Consider the following 16,171-nt stretch of genomic DNA (forward strand, 5'->3'; position numbering starts at 1 on the left):
TGAACCGCTGGCGTCAGTCTCCACAGCGGAGTTGTGTGCTGGGCTCTGTGCTTTAGAGTAAGAGCAGTATCGTGAGGTGCTCGTGGTGACACTGTAGCTTGAAGTGAGCAGTAATAGGTAAAAAAATCTTTAACAGGCGCGCTGAGGTGGCAGACTGGCTCCTGCAGATTTAGCGCTTCTAAAATCTCGGCGTGTAAAGCTCGTGGGGTTTTTGTAGGTGAAACTTCGATGTGAAACCAGTCCAGCTGCGCAGCTGTGATGGGGCTGAGTTTTATCTTCTAGGTCAGAGGAAAACCCGAGGGAAATCAGGTTGCAGTTTTCCACGTGGCATATAGCAGGTGTTGTGCAGTCAGTAACCGTTCAGTAAGATGCAGATATGGCAATTGCCCTGGTAATGTTGGGAATGTTTAAGTCAGTGAAAAAAATTTAAAAATTCATGGGCTATGAATTCACTAAGTAACTGTGCAGGATAAAAGAGAGTCCTAAGAAAATCTTGGGTAGACAACAGGGATGAGGAGGGCTGTGTTGAGACATTGCATTTCGACTTGGTTGTTCTGCAAATACAGAATAATTCAGTGTAATAACTATTGGTGCAAGTTTTTAATACTTCAGAGACTTTCTTTTAGGTGTAGTCCCAAGAAAACACCTTGATAGACACCTGGCATTTTAAACTTCAAGTGTTTGGTTGTTTCTTTAGGTATAGTAACAGTGGGGCTTTTGTTGGGGTTGTTGTACAGTCTCTGTTGTGGGGCTTTTTTAAAGGCTTCTTGATGCATCTTAAAAGGGAAATTTTAGGATGTGAATATATATATAGCACAGAAATTTCTTGTTTGTGTTGAGATTTTATTTCACAAAATAACCTTCCTTGTAAACGGAATGAAAACCATCAGATCTACTGGAATGTGGCATGATTTTATTTGGTAGGAATAACTGAGGGAATAAAGGAAGTGCAGGAAATCTGCAGATAACATTGAAGGATGCAGAGACTGGATGGCAGTGATGAAGTGGGGGTGTCACGGGGCAGTGCTTTGTGTCACAGGTATTTGTTACTAGAAATGTGCTGAAAAATTGAGAAAATCAGCCCCCTGAGTTATTTCCAAAAGCCCTTTTATGAGGTTCTGTGCTCTGTGGAAGCTGTGCTGGGCAGGCAGCAGTGATTCTGTTCAGGCTGGTTTTATCCTTTTCCTGGGAGAGGGGACGTTTCAGGGCAGGAAAGCTTCTCTCTGCCTGAGTTCTGCCGGTAAAACTGTGTCACAAGCGTGGCTGGGCAGTCAGGTGTGTTATCCTGGATGGGTCTGTTGGCACAGCTGCTTATCCCAGAACGAGCTCTGGTGACAGCAGCACTCCCCTGGATGTGGAGGAGGAGGTGCTTGAGGTTTGTCTTGGTCTCTGCTGACAGTCAGGAGCTCTGGAGTGAGCCACGGACTCATGAGGTGCTTTAGAACCATCAGCTCCCTCAGCTCTCTGTTTTTAGGAGGTTTTGGGGTGCCCCCCTGTTCGAATTGCGTTTGTTTAATGGGATCTATGGGGTTCCCTCCTGTTATTTTGGGGTGGAAGGAGGAGCTGGTGCCAGCTGCACTGTGAGTGTGCCTTAACACGAGTCGCAGTCCTGCAGATCGTGAAGGAGTCGCAGCAGCAGCACGGCCTGAGGCATGGGGACTTCCAGAGGTACAGGTGAGTGTTGGGAGCTGCTCCTGGGACTTGGCTTCACTTCATTTAAAGTGTAACCCACCTGTAGCAAGCAGCAAAACCCGTCTGCCAGGTGAATACCCCTGACAGGCTGTTGCACCTGAGGCTATGTGTGCTGATCTCCCTTGGCTGTACTGTGCTATGGCTGTGCAGATTGGCTCTTGCATCTCCACTGCCCACAGGAGCTTGAGTTCACACCTCCCTTATAGTCACTGTACCCTCCAGAACTCGGTGTTCAATAAACACACATAAAGCAGTTAGTAATGAGAGCATCACCCTGATTTTTTCGAGGTCATGCATAACTGCACGTCTTCTTATCTTGTTTTCTAGTAATTGCTGCTTTACAGGTAGTTCTAGAGCTACCATATGTCACACATGGAGTTTTAGTTGTTAAAACATTGCCTGGCACAACCTTCAGCCTTTTTTTTCTGTTTGGATAGAGCAGTAAACAGAAGCAAAGTTGTCCTTTGGCCAAACTGACTGTGGTTGTCTTTTCTTTAGGGGTTATTGCTCCCGCAGGCTGAGACGGCTCCGCAAAACTCTCAACTTCAAGATGGGCAACAGGCACAAGTTCACTGGGAAGAAAGTAACTGAAGAGATTCTCTCAGACAACAGGTACAAGGATTGGATGGAATTGAGAATTCAGTGTGTTACTGAAGAGTTTCTTTCAGTAATTTCTGTTTCAGGTGGAAAACTGTTCTGTGCAATATCATCCAAAATACTTCTTTTCAGAGATGTGTGTTGTTGATATTTATAAGAGTTCAGGCTGTAGTGCAGGTGCAAGAGACACTGCTCAGATCCAGCTTCAACCAGTGTGATAATCAGTAAATTCCTATGACATTAAAGAGGAGATGCTTATTCAGGTCTGTTGCAAGATAGCCATGGGAGTTCTGGTAATGTAAGCGGTGTAGCCAGCAAGGCTGTGGTTGGAGATGCAATCCCTTCCCTTTGAACAGAAATACTGCATTGCAAGTTTTACTTAAATCTTCTAAGTTTGACAGAATGCTCATCTGACAGAATGTGTGGAGAATAGCCAGGGTTTTGGGCTCACTTCCCATCTTTTAGGAACACTTGAAATGTCTCCTTCTCCCACCTTTTCTTGTGGGAAAACAGCACATGATGCTGCATTCACCCGTGTTGTTAAGAACATATTGAACCAGTTTGAAGAGTGGCCTAAAATGATAAATCCCTTGGCTTTGCAGTGTCTATGGTGCTACAGAATGATACCAAATTCTCTTCCTCAGTGGGGTAATGACACTTCTGAGTGAAAAACACAGCAGAAACCAGTCAGGAATAACAAGACTCTCTGTGCTTAGAACGTTTAGAAGTAAAAGCATCTGCCTAACCAAGCTGAACTTCTGCTACCGAACTTCGCAGACGAAATGGCAAAGAGTGGTGGTGATGCAACTCTTGTCTGAGTGTCATTATTCTCCCATGGATCCTGCTGTGCCCTGCAGGTATTTGCTGCTGATCCTGATGGATGCAGAGAGGGCCTGGAGCTATGCCATGCAGCTGAAGCAGGAGGCCAACACGGAGCCCCGCAAGCGCTTCCATTTGCTGTCGCGGCTGCGCAAGGCCGTGAAACATGCTGAGGAGCTGGAGAGGCTCTGTGAGAGCAACAGGGTGGATGCCAAGACAAAGCTGGAAGCTCAGGTAACCACTGATACTTTCAGCTTGTTGTACAGCAAAGGATGAACAAGAAACCTTTGGATTTGGGGTGAAGAAATGATTACTGTCTCTCAATAGGTAATAAAAGTACGAAGAATTGAGGGTGACTAAGATGGTGCAACACAGCCTAAGAAACTGCTTATCTACTGTTACCTTTTTGTTAAATGTGCTAAAGTAGCCACCTAGAACACAAGATTTGGGGGTTCACTTCTGGGAAAACAGCAAACAACTGTTGTGACCTCTCTGAACAAGGGGCTGCAGTGCTGTACTCAGTTAATTAAACTGCTGTTGTATAGCATATTGCTGGGAAAAAAGTTTTGTGACATCAGTGGGCCATTGCATAACAAGCCAGAAATATCTTTGCTTTAATTTCTGAGCAACCTTGTCTCGTGGAAAGTGTCCCTGTCCATGGCAGGGGGGTTGGAACTAGATAATCTTTAAGCTTCCTTCCAACCCATTCCATTTTGTGATTCGATTTTGTGATTGTATTTTATGATTCTGTGGTTCCTTAGAAATGTAGCAGAGTCAGTTAAAGGAGAAAAGGTAGGTAGCTGTAACCTGTCATCCAAATCAAATCAGTTGTCTTCTGTGGGAAGCCCAAATGAAAAGGGCAAAGCTTAGTCACTCACTGCAGGAGTCACAGCAGCCTTCATGCTGAAGGTGGCACTAATTAGGCTGTTGATGGTGGGGAAATGACCTTGCTGTTGCTCTGTGTGCAGGCGTACATGGCTTATCTCACCGGGATGCTTCGCTTCGAGCATCAGGAGTGGAAGGCAGCAATGGAGGCTTTCAACAAATGCAAGTGAGTACTTTGCTTCACCAGCTTCGTTCAGTAAATAGTGTTGGATCACTTTAGTTATGTACAGCACCTCTGTGAGTTGTTTAGTTAATTGTGCTTAACTGGGAGGTGCTACTGAAGAAATAGCATCCTCCAGAGCAGAGACACAAACTGTTCCCTTAGGATAGCACCTCCCAAGTGACACACACTGCAGTGTTAGCATTTGTCCTTTGCTGTAGGACCATCTATGAAAAGCTGGCCAATGCTTTCACAGAAGAACAAGCTGTGCTGTATAACCAGCGTGTGGAGGAGATCTCGCCCAACATCCGCTACTGTGCCTACAACATTGGTAAGGGAAGGGGGGGCTCATCTGTTCACAGGAAAGCAATATTGATTTAATTAAATCCTGGTCTAAGTGACACCGAGGCTGTAGTATTTGGGGCAAATTCCACACGTGTTCTGGGACAGTTTAGCAATGGAGAAAGGGCCTCATTTCACAACAGCACCTGTGGTTATGTGTGGAAAGACAAATTAACAGTTTGTGGTAGCTTGCCTGTGAAGTCAGAATGAAATTGCAAGTTTGTCCTTGAATAGACAGTATAAACTCTAATGATTAGTTTTTGTATATGAAAGTAATTTTGAAGTCAAATGAAAATGTGATCTCAATTGTTGATTCTTTCAGGTGACCAATCTGCCATGAATGAGTTGATGCAGATGAGACTGAGGTCTGGTGGCACTGAAGGTCTTCTTGCAGAAAAACTGGAGGTAATTTATTTGCATGCTTTAACTTGAAATACTCATTATCACTGTGCTGAGCATGAATATTGCTGCAGCAAACCATTCAAGAGCTAGAATAGAACAGAAGTGAGTGAGCAAGCCTAGGCTCTGTGGGAAACAACACTTTCCCAAAAAGCCCTTTGATTTCAAAATAGTCAAGTCTAACATGAATTCAGGAGGTTCAGTTTTGCATCCCTGTAAGTTCAGGCTCCTAAGCTCAGTGTGTTCTGTGCAGGCACTGATCACCCAGACTCGGGCCAAGCAGGCAGCCACGATGAGCGAGGTGGAGTGGAGAGGGAGAACTGTCCCAGTGAAGATTGACAAAGTGAGGATCTTCCTGCTGGGGCTGGCTGACAACGAGGCAGCAATCGCTCAGGTAACCCAGCAGCCCTCTCCATCCTGCCCTTCTAACCATCCTCTTTCCTTCTGTGCTAAAAGCTATCTGAGCTAAAAGCTTTTGAGTAACCTTCTTTTTCAAACTTGGGGCTGGAAGGCTAAAGGTAAAAGTGGGAATACTGATTATAACCCACAGCTGAAGTGTCAGCTGGGGATAGCTCTCACAGGCTGCTGAGTGGGGTAGTCTGGGAGATCTGTTCTGAGTGTTCCTGCTCCTTGGAACATTCTGTGCTGCCTTTCAGCAGCAGGGTCATAACCATTATTATTAGTATATCACTTGGAAATGAAGGTTACATTTTTAAGAGTAACTGGTTTTGAATTACTCTTCTAATTTCTTTAAGCATCTTGCTCAAATGCTCCAACTTCAGAGTAGCCAAAATAAAAAAGATATGTATTGACCATGGTTTTTTCAGCCATTTACCAGGTGTAGCAGGTGCTATGTGATTTATTCCATTCTCTTATTGCCTTATGGAAATCTTCAAAAGCAGGAAGTGGATTAATAAATGTCAGGATGTAAATCAATTTCACATGTAATGGTTCTGAAACACTTCATATAATCATAGAATATCCTGAGTTGGAAAGGACAAGGATCATTGAAGTCCAACTCACTGGAACTTGAAGTGGCACAGGCTGTGCATGTCTTTAGTATTGTAGTCAAGTTTTCCACAGGTATTTTTTTCCTTGGAAATGGTGACCACATGGGGTATCCTGCTTTCCAGTGGCTGCACACACACTCAGAGTTTGAAAAGGCAGTGAAAGGATCTTCAGTAATAACTGTTGCCACTAAAAATGGGATTTTTGCATGCAGCATTAAAAACCTTTTATCACCAGGAGAGTAATGATGATAAATAAAAATATAAATTATAAAGCAAAAGCCCTACAGAGGGGTAAGACCAGAGCAAGGGTTAGTGGTAAGAAGAGTGTGATTAGGATAAACAGGATGTGGCTGAGTTGGAAACCTGAGTGTTACCCACTCTTGCCATACTGTTAGGAATTGGATGTTGCTGAATGGAATTGGTTTCAGGAAGCACATAAGTGTGGCCAGCAGGTGGAAGTACAGCTCGGAGTTCAGTGTTCCCTCATTTAACTTCCATCCTGGTAGCTGATAGTTGGACTTTTTCAGTTTGATTGCTCTCTAAAGCAGTGGCAGAACAGCTGGAATTTGTTCTCGTCTTGCTTTGCATTCCTGGGAAGCTCTGACTAAACAGAGGAGTTGAGTGGACTGGTGAGAGCTGAGCATGCAGCAGCACTATTTACATTCCCAGAGGGCTAAAACTTGCCCTTTTGGCAGCACTTCTGTAGTTGTGTCAGCTGTGATGGGCAGTCCAGCTTCAGCTGAATGAATTGTGCTTCCTGGGATCTTTGGCACCTTTCTGCTCATCTTCACTGAGCTGAAACCCTGATGTAACAGCAGTGCTCTGCAGGGTTTAATTAGAAGTAAAACCAGTCTGTTTTGTGTAAAAATGGAGTCTCCCAGTGCAATTATCCTATTGCCTTTGGTGCCTTATTGGTAATGGGAGGAACAGAACAGGTAAGCCAAACCGAAACAGGAATCCTGGTTTAAAATTGCTTATGTCAGTCCTTCTGTAGATTTGAAGGCGTGACTTTGAGGGCCCATTGGCTCTCACCAGGTAGAAGTGACAAGGCTGCAGGGCAGCGTGACACAGGTGTGCTCCTACCTGGTATTGCCTCAAGGATTCTGTGCTCATCTCTAGATTGCAGCAAAAATGGGTGGTAATAACTGTCAGAGATGTTACACAGTGGTTTAGACCAAAGAAAAACTGACAGCTGAGCACTCCACACTTCTGGAGCTGGGTTCAGTGGGATTGGTTTCCATGAACCCTCTAACATGAACCTGTGCAGTTCTGTCAGGACAGTTGAATCACCTGCTGTAGCACTTGTATCTCAGCTCTATGATCTGATATCTCCCAAATCAGAACATGTGTATTTATGCATAGAATCAGCTTAAGGAGTTTTTGCTTGGAAAGGAAAGCCTTTGTTTCATTGCAGGGCCCAGCCCTTGCCCTGTTTGTGCCTGAATGATGATCTGGCCATGTCTGTTTTCATTTTTGTGCTTACAGTGAAATTGCTGTGCTGCTCTGGGTGAGGTTGAGAATGCAGTCAGACTCGTCTCTGGTTATTCTCAGGAGTCAGTCCCACCTTAAAAATTCTCGCAGCAAATCTTAAATTAAAAACAAAAACAGAAAAACCAAACCCAAGAAACTGCCTTCATCACAGGATACCTGAGGCTTTGTGAGGGAGTAAAAATAACATTCCTGATGGGGTTTGTAAATGTAGGAAGTGCAGAGGCAGAGAGCATAGAGCTGTACGGAAGGTAAACAAGTGAGCATGTTTTTAGACAGTTCTTTATTCATTTGGACAATTGCAAATTTATTGCAGCAAAGCTCATCTTACACTGTCACATGACATGGGAGTGGTAGAACATGGTGCTGGTGCTCTTGAATCCTCCTTCAATCCCTGAGGTTGAGGTTTGCTTCTGAGTAGTTTTTTCTTACTGAATCAGTGAGAGTCTTGCAATCCCCACCTGGTTTCCTTCTCAGCATCTGAATAAAGGCTGAGTTTGAGTTTGGGAGCTTGTTTAATTGGGTACACGATATGCCAGTAAATTAGGCAGAGATCAGGCTTCAACTTGTTTTTGAAACGTTGTTTTCAAGTTCTGGTTTTGGGGCAGAAGGCCAAAAGCTGCTTCACTTTTTTTTAACAAAACTTACGGCGACAGCAGAAAAGCGCTCGGTCACTCCTGCTGCTAAAATATAGGGTTACTGTAAAAAATGCTTCAAACAAGCAAGTTATTTCCACTGTGAGCATTGCTAGAGTGGGAGTGGAGGGAAGATAATCATCTGCATGTTCTTACCACATGGGAAAAATTAAATCAGCATAACAAGAGCTGTCTGCATTGGTAGTTTGCCAGTTCAGGACTGCTCAGCTCTTCTCCTGCTGGGCCTTTCCCACAGTGCAGTCCAGCCTCAGCTCAGGGAGCAGTGCAGGTGCCATCCAGGAAGGGAAGGGAGTTGCTGGGAAGGAAGGTGGCTGGTGCAGGAATGAGGCCATGGGCTGTGTCTGCTAGGCCTTCACTGCTGCTAAATTCTCAGCACTGACCCCATTCCCCACCATTTCTGGCAGATTTCCCCCAAGAATGCATTGCAGGCAGGCACACATCGGAGTCCTAACTACCCATGGACCGTAAAGACATAATTTGGGAGAAACTTTTGTTTAATTTCCTCAGTTAATTCATGCATCATACAAAAATTTCTGATTTCTAATCTGTCTTGAATCTCCTTTGCTCTTAGGCAGAAAATGAGGAGACAAAGGAACGTTTGTTTGAGTCTTTACTCAGTGAGTGCAGAGATGCCATTCAGGCTGTTCGGGAAGAATTGAAACCAGACCAGGTAAGCAGCAAACATCAGTTTCTACTTCCAGTGACACGGTGTTTCCTTGGAGCTGATTTAGTGTTAAACTTGCTGGGATCTCTTTAATAAAGAGCTGCAAAATTTGAATTTATTCTCTTCAGAACTGGAGTGGAAGAATAGCAGTGGAGAAGCCTTCCCTCTCTTGCCTAGAAGTCTGTTACAGCTTCCATGGTTTACCCAGACCTTGAGTTCTTCTGTGTTTTTTGTCCCTTGGCTGCCAGTTTTAAGTAAATCATGCAGTGTTTTGTCTCCATTGCCCACAGAAGCAGCGAGAACACTCTCTGGAAAATGATTCTGGGAAGGTGTCCAACATCCAGTACTTACACAGGTAATAAGCAAACATTGCTGCCAGTGCTAGTGTGAAGAAACCGTGTTCTTATGTCAAGATTTTATTTTTGTTTGGTTTGTTTTATGGGGTTTTTGTTCTGGGCCTCTGGGATCCCAAAGGATGACTGTACAGATAAGGATCTGATTGGGGCAGCTCTGTCAACATTTGACTCGCAGACTCTCACGTCGACCAGTTCAGAACACAGAGTAACGTCCGAGTAGCTCTGACAGTGCTGATGGGATTTCTCTTTTCTCTCCTCTCCTCTCCTCTCCTCTCCTCTCCTCTCCTCTCCTCTCCTCTCCTCTCCTCTCCTCGCAGTTATTTGACCGCCATCAAGCTGTCCACAGCCATCAAGCGCAATGAGAGCATGGCCACGTCCCTGCAGAAGGCCCTGCTGCAGCAGCAGCGCTCCGATGAGGACGGCAAGCGCTCGCCACGGCCGCAGGACCTCATCCGCCTCTACGACATCATCCTGCAGGTAGTGCTGGAAAAACACTTGAGCTCTCCAGTCTAACCAGGCAACTTGGCTCCAAAAGGTTATTGTAGAAATACAGCCGTGCAAGTGAATGCCATGAAGTCTGAAGGGCAGCTGAGTACCTTCAAGTACCTCAAAGATGTTCAACATCTGCATGAAACACAAAAAAAACCTCTTGAATGGGTGTCCTTTGTTGTGCACTCTAAAACAGTTTTAAAATAGTCTTTCTTACTCTTACACAGCATGCTTAGAGCTGCCTTAGTTTCTGCTGGCCAGGGAAAGTAGCAGCTAAAACTACTTGTTCTTCATAAGCAGGTTCTCAGTTTCTCCCTTAATTTTGCAGTTAACTGAGGGAGCCATGTGAATGGGAGAGGGAAATGCCTTATGAAAGAATTAGTTCATGGGAAATCTAAGGAGTCTTTGTCCTAATTCCTGTTTGTGTCAGGAAGTCTGTCCTGAGGGCAACTTGCACAAGTTTCAATGAGAGTCCGTCACAAGGTTAGAAAACTGATAATTAGAAAACTGGAAACTATTTCCCTGGGAGTGTGCTGTTGACTTGTCAGAAGGGGCAGCTTTCTCTTAGACCAGCAGATTCCAGAGGAAGGCAATGCCTGCACTTGTTACTCTGACTCTCTTTTGCACAGAACCTTGTGGAACTGACACAGCTTCCTGGCCTAGAAGAGGACAAGAACTTCCAAAAAGAGATTGGATTGAAGACACTCGTGTACAAAGCTTACAGGTGACTGAGAAACAGCCAGGTTTTCTTCAGCCCACATGACACCTTCCAAGGTTGTAATTCCAAAGCTCTGTGTGCTGTGCAGGCCTTGATGCAGTTTCCTTTCTCCGGTTTCCTCTATCCTTTTGTTCCTAAAGGGAAACTGCCCACTGCTACTTAAGGATATCTCCTGTTGTCAGCCATTTCAGTTGGCAAAAGGTGTGGATAACAAACACATCAGGAATGAACTCTTGACTGTTGCAGGTGTTTCTTCATTGCCCAGTCCTATGTCCTGGTAAAGAAATGGAGCGAAGCCCTTGTGTTGTACGAGAGGGTGCTGAAATACGCCCGCGAGGTTCAGTCAGGAGCCGGAGCTCACAGGAACAGCTTGAAGGTACGAACCCAGTCCTGAAGCTGAAGTTTATGAAGCAGCTCTGTCCCACAATTTATTGTTAATTAGGTGCCAGGCCATTACAATTCAAGACTGATCTTTAAGTAGGGAGAAGGGTGATGTTCATTACAGCAGACACTTTCTAGGGACATGGGAACACTTCACCAGGCTGCTCGATTGGAGGAGGGACAGACTTGCACCAGCTCCAAAGCAGTTTATCACTTTTTCTTACCTGTGCATTTTCTCTTTTACAACTTCTGTAATGCCTGAAGCACAGTGCTGTAGCTTTTCCCCTTCTGGGAAAGCTTATCAACACTAGGAGTTAATTTCTTAGTTCTTACTTCATCTGGTTTTACCTTTGCTCTGACTCTTAGACTGGCACACTTCAGGCTCTCAAATTATTTTCTTTAATGCTCTAGGAGCTGCCTGATGTTCAGGATCTCATCACTCAAGTCAATGCAGAGAAATACTCCTTGCAAGCAGCAGCTATTTTAGGTGAGTAACACAGCTATAGTAGAACTCTGCTCTAACGTATCTCAACTAAAACCCCTGAAGCTCTTTCATTCCTTTTATTTAATTTCTGAAGTTCCAAATGTTTTTCCACTTCACTCTGACTCATGCAGGCTCTGGAAAACTATTTTTCCCCTAGTTCTAGGTGCCTGTAGTTGTGTGTAGTGCAGGTAGGCAGGCAGCGACTGGACATTGGCATCTTGCTCTCTGTCCTTCCTGGGGATGTGCACCCGTTTTGGGAACCTGCACAGAAGCATTTCAATTTTTTGCTGCAAACACTTTGGCCTTACTCATCCCAGTTTTGCCTGGCTGGGTGAACTACTGAGAAGAGGGGGAGCAGTGATGTTCTCTCTGTCAGTGCCAGCCTGGTCAGCAGAACTTTTGGGGATGGATGAACTTTGCGATTTCTCATGCTGCTGTTTTTGCTGTGCCTGCTGCTGGAAATCCAGGACAAGGAGTGTGTTGCCTCCTTTCTTGCCTTGATGTTGCTTTAACAGACCCCCCTGGGGTGTTCTCATCATCTTCTGCTGTGTGCTTCACTGAGTCTGTGCTGCTTTCCAGAGCTTCTCTTGACAGTGTGAAGGAGAAGCTCCACCACTGCAGGGCTGTATTGACCATAGATGAGTGTGTGTGGTCCTTACTCTAGAAATCAAGTTGATTCTGCTGAAAATACTGTCTTGTGCATCCCAGAGAGCAAGGATCATGGCTAAGCCTGGAGCACAGCTGCTTCCTGAGACAATCTTACTCTACACCAAGGTCAAGCCTGTTATTCTTACCCCCTTTTGTTCAATTTTGCAGATGCAAATGATCCTCATGAGACTGAGTCTCCATCTCAGGTCAAGGATGGCAAGGTAAGAGCCAAGAGCTCAGGCAAATTCCAGCTGTGCTCTTAATGAACATCACCTTTATCCTGTTACCTGAGTGTCTCTCACAGCTTAAGAAATGTCACATTGGTCAGGATTTGGTCATGACTGGTGTATTTAAGAGATGTTATTAGGCTTGGTGCTGAGGGTACCTGACACAGTGGGGTAGGAGCTTGGAGGCTGCTTGCAGCTTCCAGTGTGGCAGTTTTCTTTATTTGGCTTTCTCTCTGCACATGTGGGAGGGTTTTCCAGAGGTCCTGCAGCTGTGCTTTGACAGGGGGTTAAATCATTTTCAGGGTCCCCAGAGGCCTCCCAAGGGAACTTGAGCTTCTCTTGTCTCAGTTGCTGTTCAGTCCTCTTTGCTTGTTTGACCCTTGTGATGTGACTGGAGTTTAATTCGTGTCCCTGCCTCGGTCTCTTGCAGCCACTCTCAGAACGGTTTGAGACTTTCTGCCTGGATCCTTCCCTGGTCAGCAAGCAAGTCAGTCTCGTGCACTTCCCACCAGGATTCCAGCCCATTCCATGCAAACCCTTGTTCTTTGACCTGGCCCTTAACCATGTTGCTTTCCCACCTCTGGAGGACAAGGTGGAGCAGAAGGCCAAGAGTGGCCTCACAGGATATATAAAGGGCATTTTTGGATTCAAAAGTTAACCAGGACCCCCAGAGGAACAGAGGTTTTATTCTGTATTGAAGGAAAAGCTCCAAGAGGTTCTAGGACACAAATATCTGCACCTGAAACCAACAGAGGGAAGTTTCACCATCTTCTCCCCTGTGTCCTGTGTTTATGTCTATGCACACACATTCTCTCCCAGTGTATTAAAAGACAAACAATTACTCAGAAACAAACATACACTATAAATAGCTGAAAATAACCTGGAGCACAGAGAAATTCCTTTCTGCTTGGAGAAGTTTTGTGATCAGTGGCCTGTTCAGGGCTGGTACACATCTACTTACCCTGGACCAGGGTATAGATACAATTTGATTCCTCTCTCTGCCCCATTATTTGACACTATAATTTGGTATTTTTGATCTAGAAATTGGGGTGTAATTGGGAAACACAGGCAGAAGTAGATGCAGAACTAAACCAGCAAGGTGAGGCTCCCACACAAAGGCTGTGGAACAGTAGCCAAGGGGGCAACTTCTCCTTCCCTTTAAATTCCCAGAAGTCTCTATATTTTTTAAGAATGTAACATTGAGAAATGACAAAAGAGAGCCTCTTTCCTTATCAATAAGGATGGCAAATGTCAAATGTTGATGGTTACTCCTGCTGTGGTGGTGAATTTGTACTCTGGGCCAAAAGCACCCTTCTTTATTCATACACACACTTCGTTAAATACCTAAATACAGTATAGAACCTAGTCCTAAAAGGATTTTCCTGGGAAAATAGCTTCATGGGTGGCTTTAGAAATAGCTGCTTGCTCTTCTTGGGAAGTTGGGTCTTTTGGTGTTCGTTTTGTCTCTGATCTAAACCTTGCCTGAAAACAAGATGATCTTTTTCTGGAGTTCATCTGTTGTTTTGTTTCTTGTCCCTGGTCAGTTCAGCTACACCTGAAAAGAGGGATAAGGAACAGGAGACCAGTAGGTTTGTGAGTGATAATTCATCTCTGTCGTGCCAGACAGCTTTTTTTATAAAGCACCCAGGTGCCATGGGGATGGGCACTTTGAAAGTGCAGATAATTTCATAATTGTGATCAACAGGAAAAAATCCCACAGCACATGGGCAGAACTGTTCCTAAATAAAGCATTTGGAAGTTTCCACCAGCACTGTGTGGGTTTTCACTCAGCCTGTAGCTGGCAGGTGAAGCAACAGTTTGTTCTGGTTGTCTGGACTTGGTGTTTTCTCTCCTTTTTTAGGCATTGGAGTTAAGGTTGGAAACAGAAGGACTGTTATTAATGACTGGAGTTTTGTTGTAATGGGAATTTTCCTTGCAAGGTGCATGTCAGATGAATGGGGGGGAATTAACAATTCCCATTATTTTATTATGAATGTTCACTTTGTTCCAAGTTGACCTGATTTGTGAGTCCTCAAAGTACAGAAGGACGCTGTACTTAGAGAGGACTCTGTGCTCAGAAAGAGGTGGGAGGAGGAACTTCTTGTTAGCGTTTAATTTTTGCAACATGGAAACAATGGAATTTCTGGTGTTGTAGCCAATTCCCTTTGCCTCTGGATTCCAGGGGCATTTTACAGGGGAAAGGGAAGTGTCCAGGTGAAAGAAACGTGGAAGACTTTATTCATCAGATGGCAATTTCTAGAAAATTTGGTCTTGACTGGCAGATTTCTCTTCCCCATAAAGCCAATTTCCTTTTAGACAAGGAACGGCCCACAATGACCAGGCTCACATGGTGCCTGTGTCCAGCTGAGCTGCTCTTCTCAGCTTTTGGATCAAATCACTGAAGTGTTCTCCTTTGGTTTGCACCAAACTCTGCTTTCCTTCCACAGACCTGTGTGGTGCCTGGATTGATTCCAGGGAAACTCCTACTGTGGCCACTTTCTAGTTACAGTTACAAAAACCTAAGAGTAATTGGCCTCTTTCTGCCAAACATCTTTTGACAGATAACTGGTGAGTTGAACGCAGATAAGAAATTTGAAAACAATAAAGTTTTATTCCTGACCTCTGAGGCGTGTAGTTTGTATTAGGAACACTGAGCACTCTTTGCCTCCCAAGCACTCAGAAGATCGAGGTCACACCATCACCTGGGGCTACTGAACTCCTGGGGAATGGCCACTTAGTGCTGGAGGAGGATCTTGTCCCCCAAGGCTCAGATAACACCACTCCGGGGGTGATTCGGCTTGTTTGTTTTGTTGTAATGTTAGTGGGAAGTGAATGGAGTGGGGTTTGTGAGCAGTGGTGAGGCTTAAATCATGGAAGGTGCTGATGAGGCTCAGGAAAAGAAACCTAAACATGTGAAAAAGGAAAAAAAAGTTGAAGTCACCTGTATGCTGCAGACCAGAGCAGACTGACAGAGAATACTGAGGCTTTTAGCCCTGCAGTGGAGCCTGGGCTGGCACAGGTGAGGCTCAGGCAGCTGCCGGGGGACGAGGCAGGCAGGTGAAGTGTCTGATGTGCCAAACAAACCAATTCCCCTGGGCCTGCCCGGGTGTTGGCCCTGGAACAGCCGGGGCAAGGTGCAGAGCACTGGCTTGTGGGGCTTGGAAACTTCCTTATTGCACTGCTCTTTCATCACTGTTCCTCTAAAGTGCTTGCTCTCTTTCCATGAATTAATCGGCAAGGAGGCCACGTGATTGCCCTCAAAACAGGAAACTCCGGCAGAATGGTCAAGAGGATTGCTTTTAATCACCTTTTCCTAGGGAGTATCTCTGGGATTAGCACTGGAATTTTAATTACAGGCTGAGCTAGCCGTGCCTGGTACCATTGCATCTGTTAAACTAGGAATGAGATGTTCATCATGGCCCTCACTCCACCACCAGTGATAGGCCTGTGTCTGAGCAATGTTTATTTATGGCCGTGCACTCCGAGGGGTCTGGGGACAGTGGATGCTTCTGGAGGGGCTCGTGGGGGACAGAAGTGAGGAGCATGAGGCAAACTGGGCAGTGAATGAACTGAAAGGTGGCATGTGGGACTGTAACAGTCTGGCCTGGGAGCTCCTAAATAACAGTGTCTGCCTCCTTTAAAACCAGGAGTTGGGGGTATTTTAAACAAGGGACTGTGATGCTAGAAAATTGTTGCCTAATCCAAGCTACTCCAGCTATGGGACATCCCAGGTGGGCACTGTCAGGAGTTCTCTGGGGCATTTGTGGCTGTGGCTCTTGAGCAGCAGGTTGTAGGTTTGGCTGACAGGTGCTGAATTGAGGTGTGGGAAGTCCCTGTCCAACTGCAGTGGGAGTAGAACTCATTCTTGGGAGAAGATGCATCGGTGGAGGGATTTCTGTGCTCCCTCACAGCTCTTGTGCACTGCGCTGTCAGCACAGGTACCCCGTGGGCTGCAGCCGGGCTGTAAATGAAGTGTTTGCTCGCTTAAGGAGTGATTTGATGTGATACTGACTCTGTGGCTGCTCCTCTTTCTTCAGGACGGGATTGTTTTCAAACAAGAACAGCTGGAGGTCGGTTTTGCTGCCAAGGAAAAGCGCTTTGTGACCCGGGAGGGAGGGATGCGTGGTGGGGATCCCGGCAGGGGGGGGCTGGGGGG

General features: G+C 45.4%; 1 protein-coding gene across 1 annotated transcript; it reads left to right on the forward strand.

Annotated features, from left to right (window-relative positions):
* The first annotated feature begins 1,607 nt into the window (after positions 1-1,607).
* On the forward strand, positions 1,608-14,634 carry SRP68 (signal recognition particle 68). The gene is made up of 15 exons (XM_017743262.1): positions 1,608-1,674; positions 2,191-2,304; positions 3,147-3,342; positions 4,077-4,159; positions 4,375-4,484; positions 4,818-4,900; positions 5,148-5,288; positions 8,620-8,718; positions 9,003-9,067; positions 9,386-9,545; positions 10,187-10,281; positions 10,522-10,651; positions 11,068-11,143; positions 11,957-12,009; positions 12,446-14,634. The coding sequence occupies exons 2-15, from the start codon at positions 2,243-2,245 to the stop codon at positions 12,671-12,673; spliced, it is 1,581 nt and encodes a 526-aa protein (XP_017598751.1). The 5' UTR covers positions 1,608-1,674; positions 2,191-2,242; the 3' UTR covers positions 12,674-14,634.
* The last annotated feature ends 1,537 nt before the right edge of the window (positions 14,635-16,171 follow it).

The sequence above is a fragment of the Corvus brachyrhynchos genome, unplaced genomic scaffold, assembly GCF_000691975.1.
Source record: "Corvus brachyrhynchos isolate BGI_N302 unplaced genomic scaffold, ASM69197v1 scaffold148, whole genome shotgun sequence".
Taxonomy (NCBI): domain Eukaryota; kingdom Metazoa; phylum Chordata; class Aves; order Passeriformes; family Corvidae; genus Corvus; species Corvus brachyrhynchos.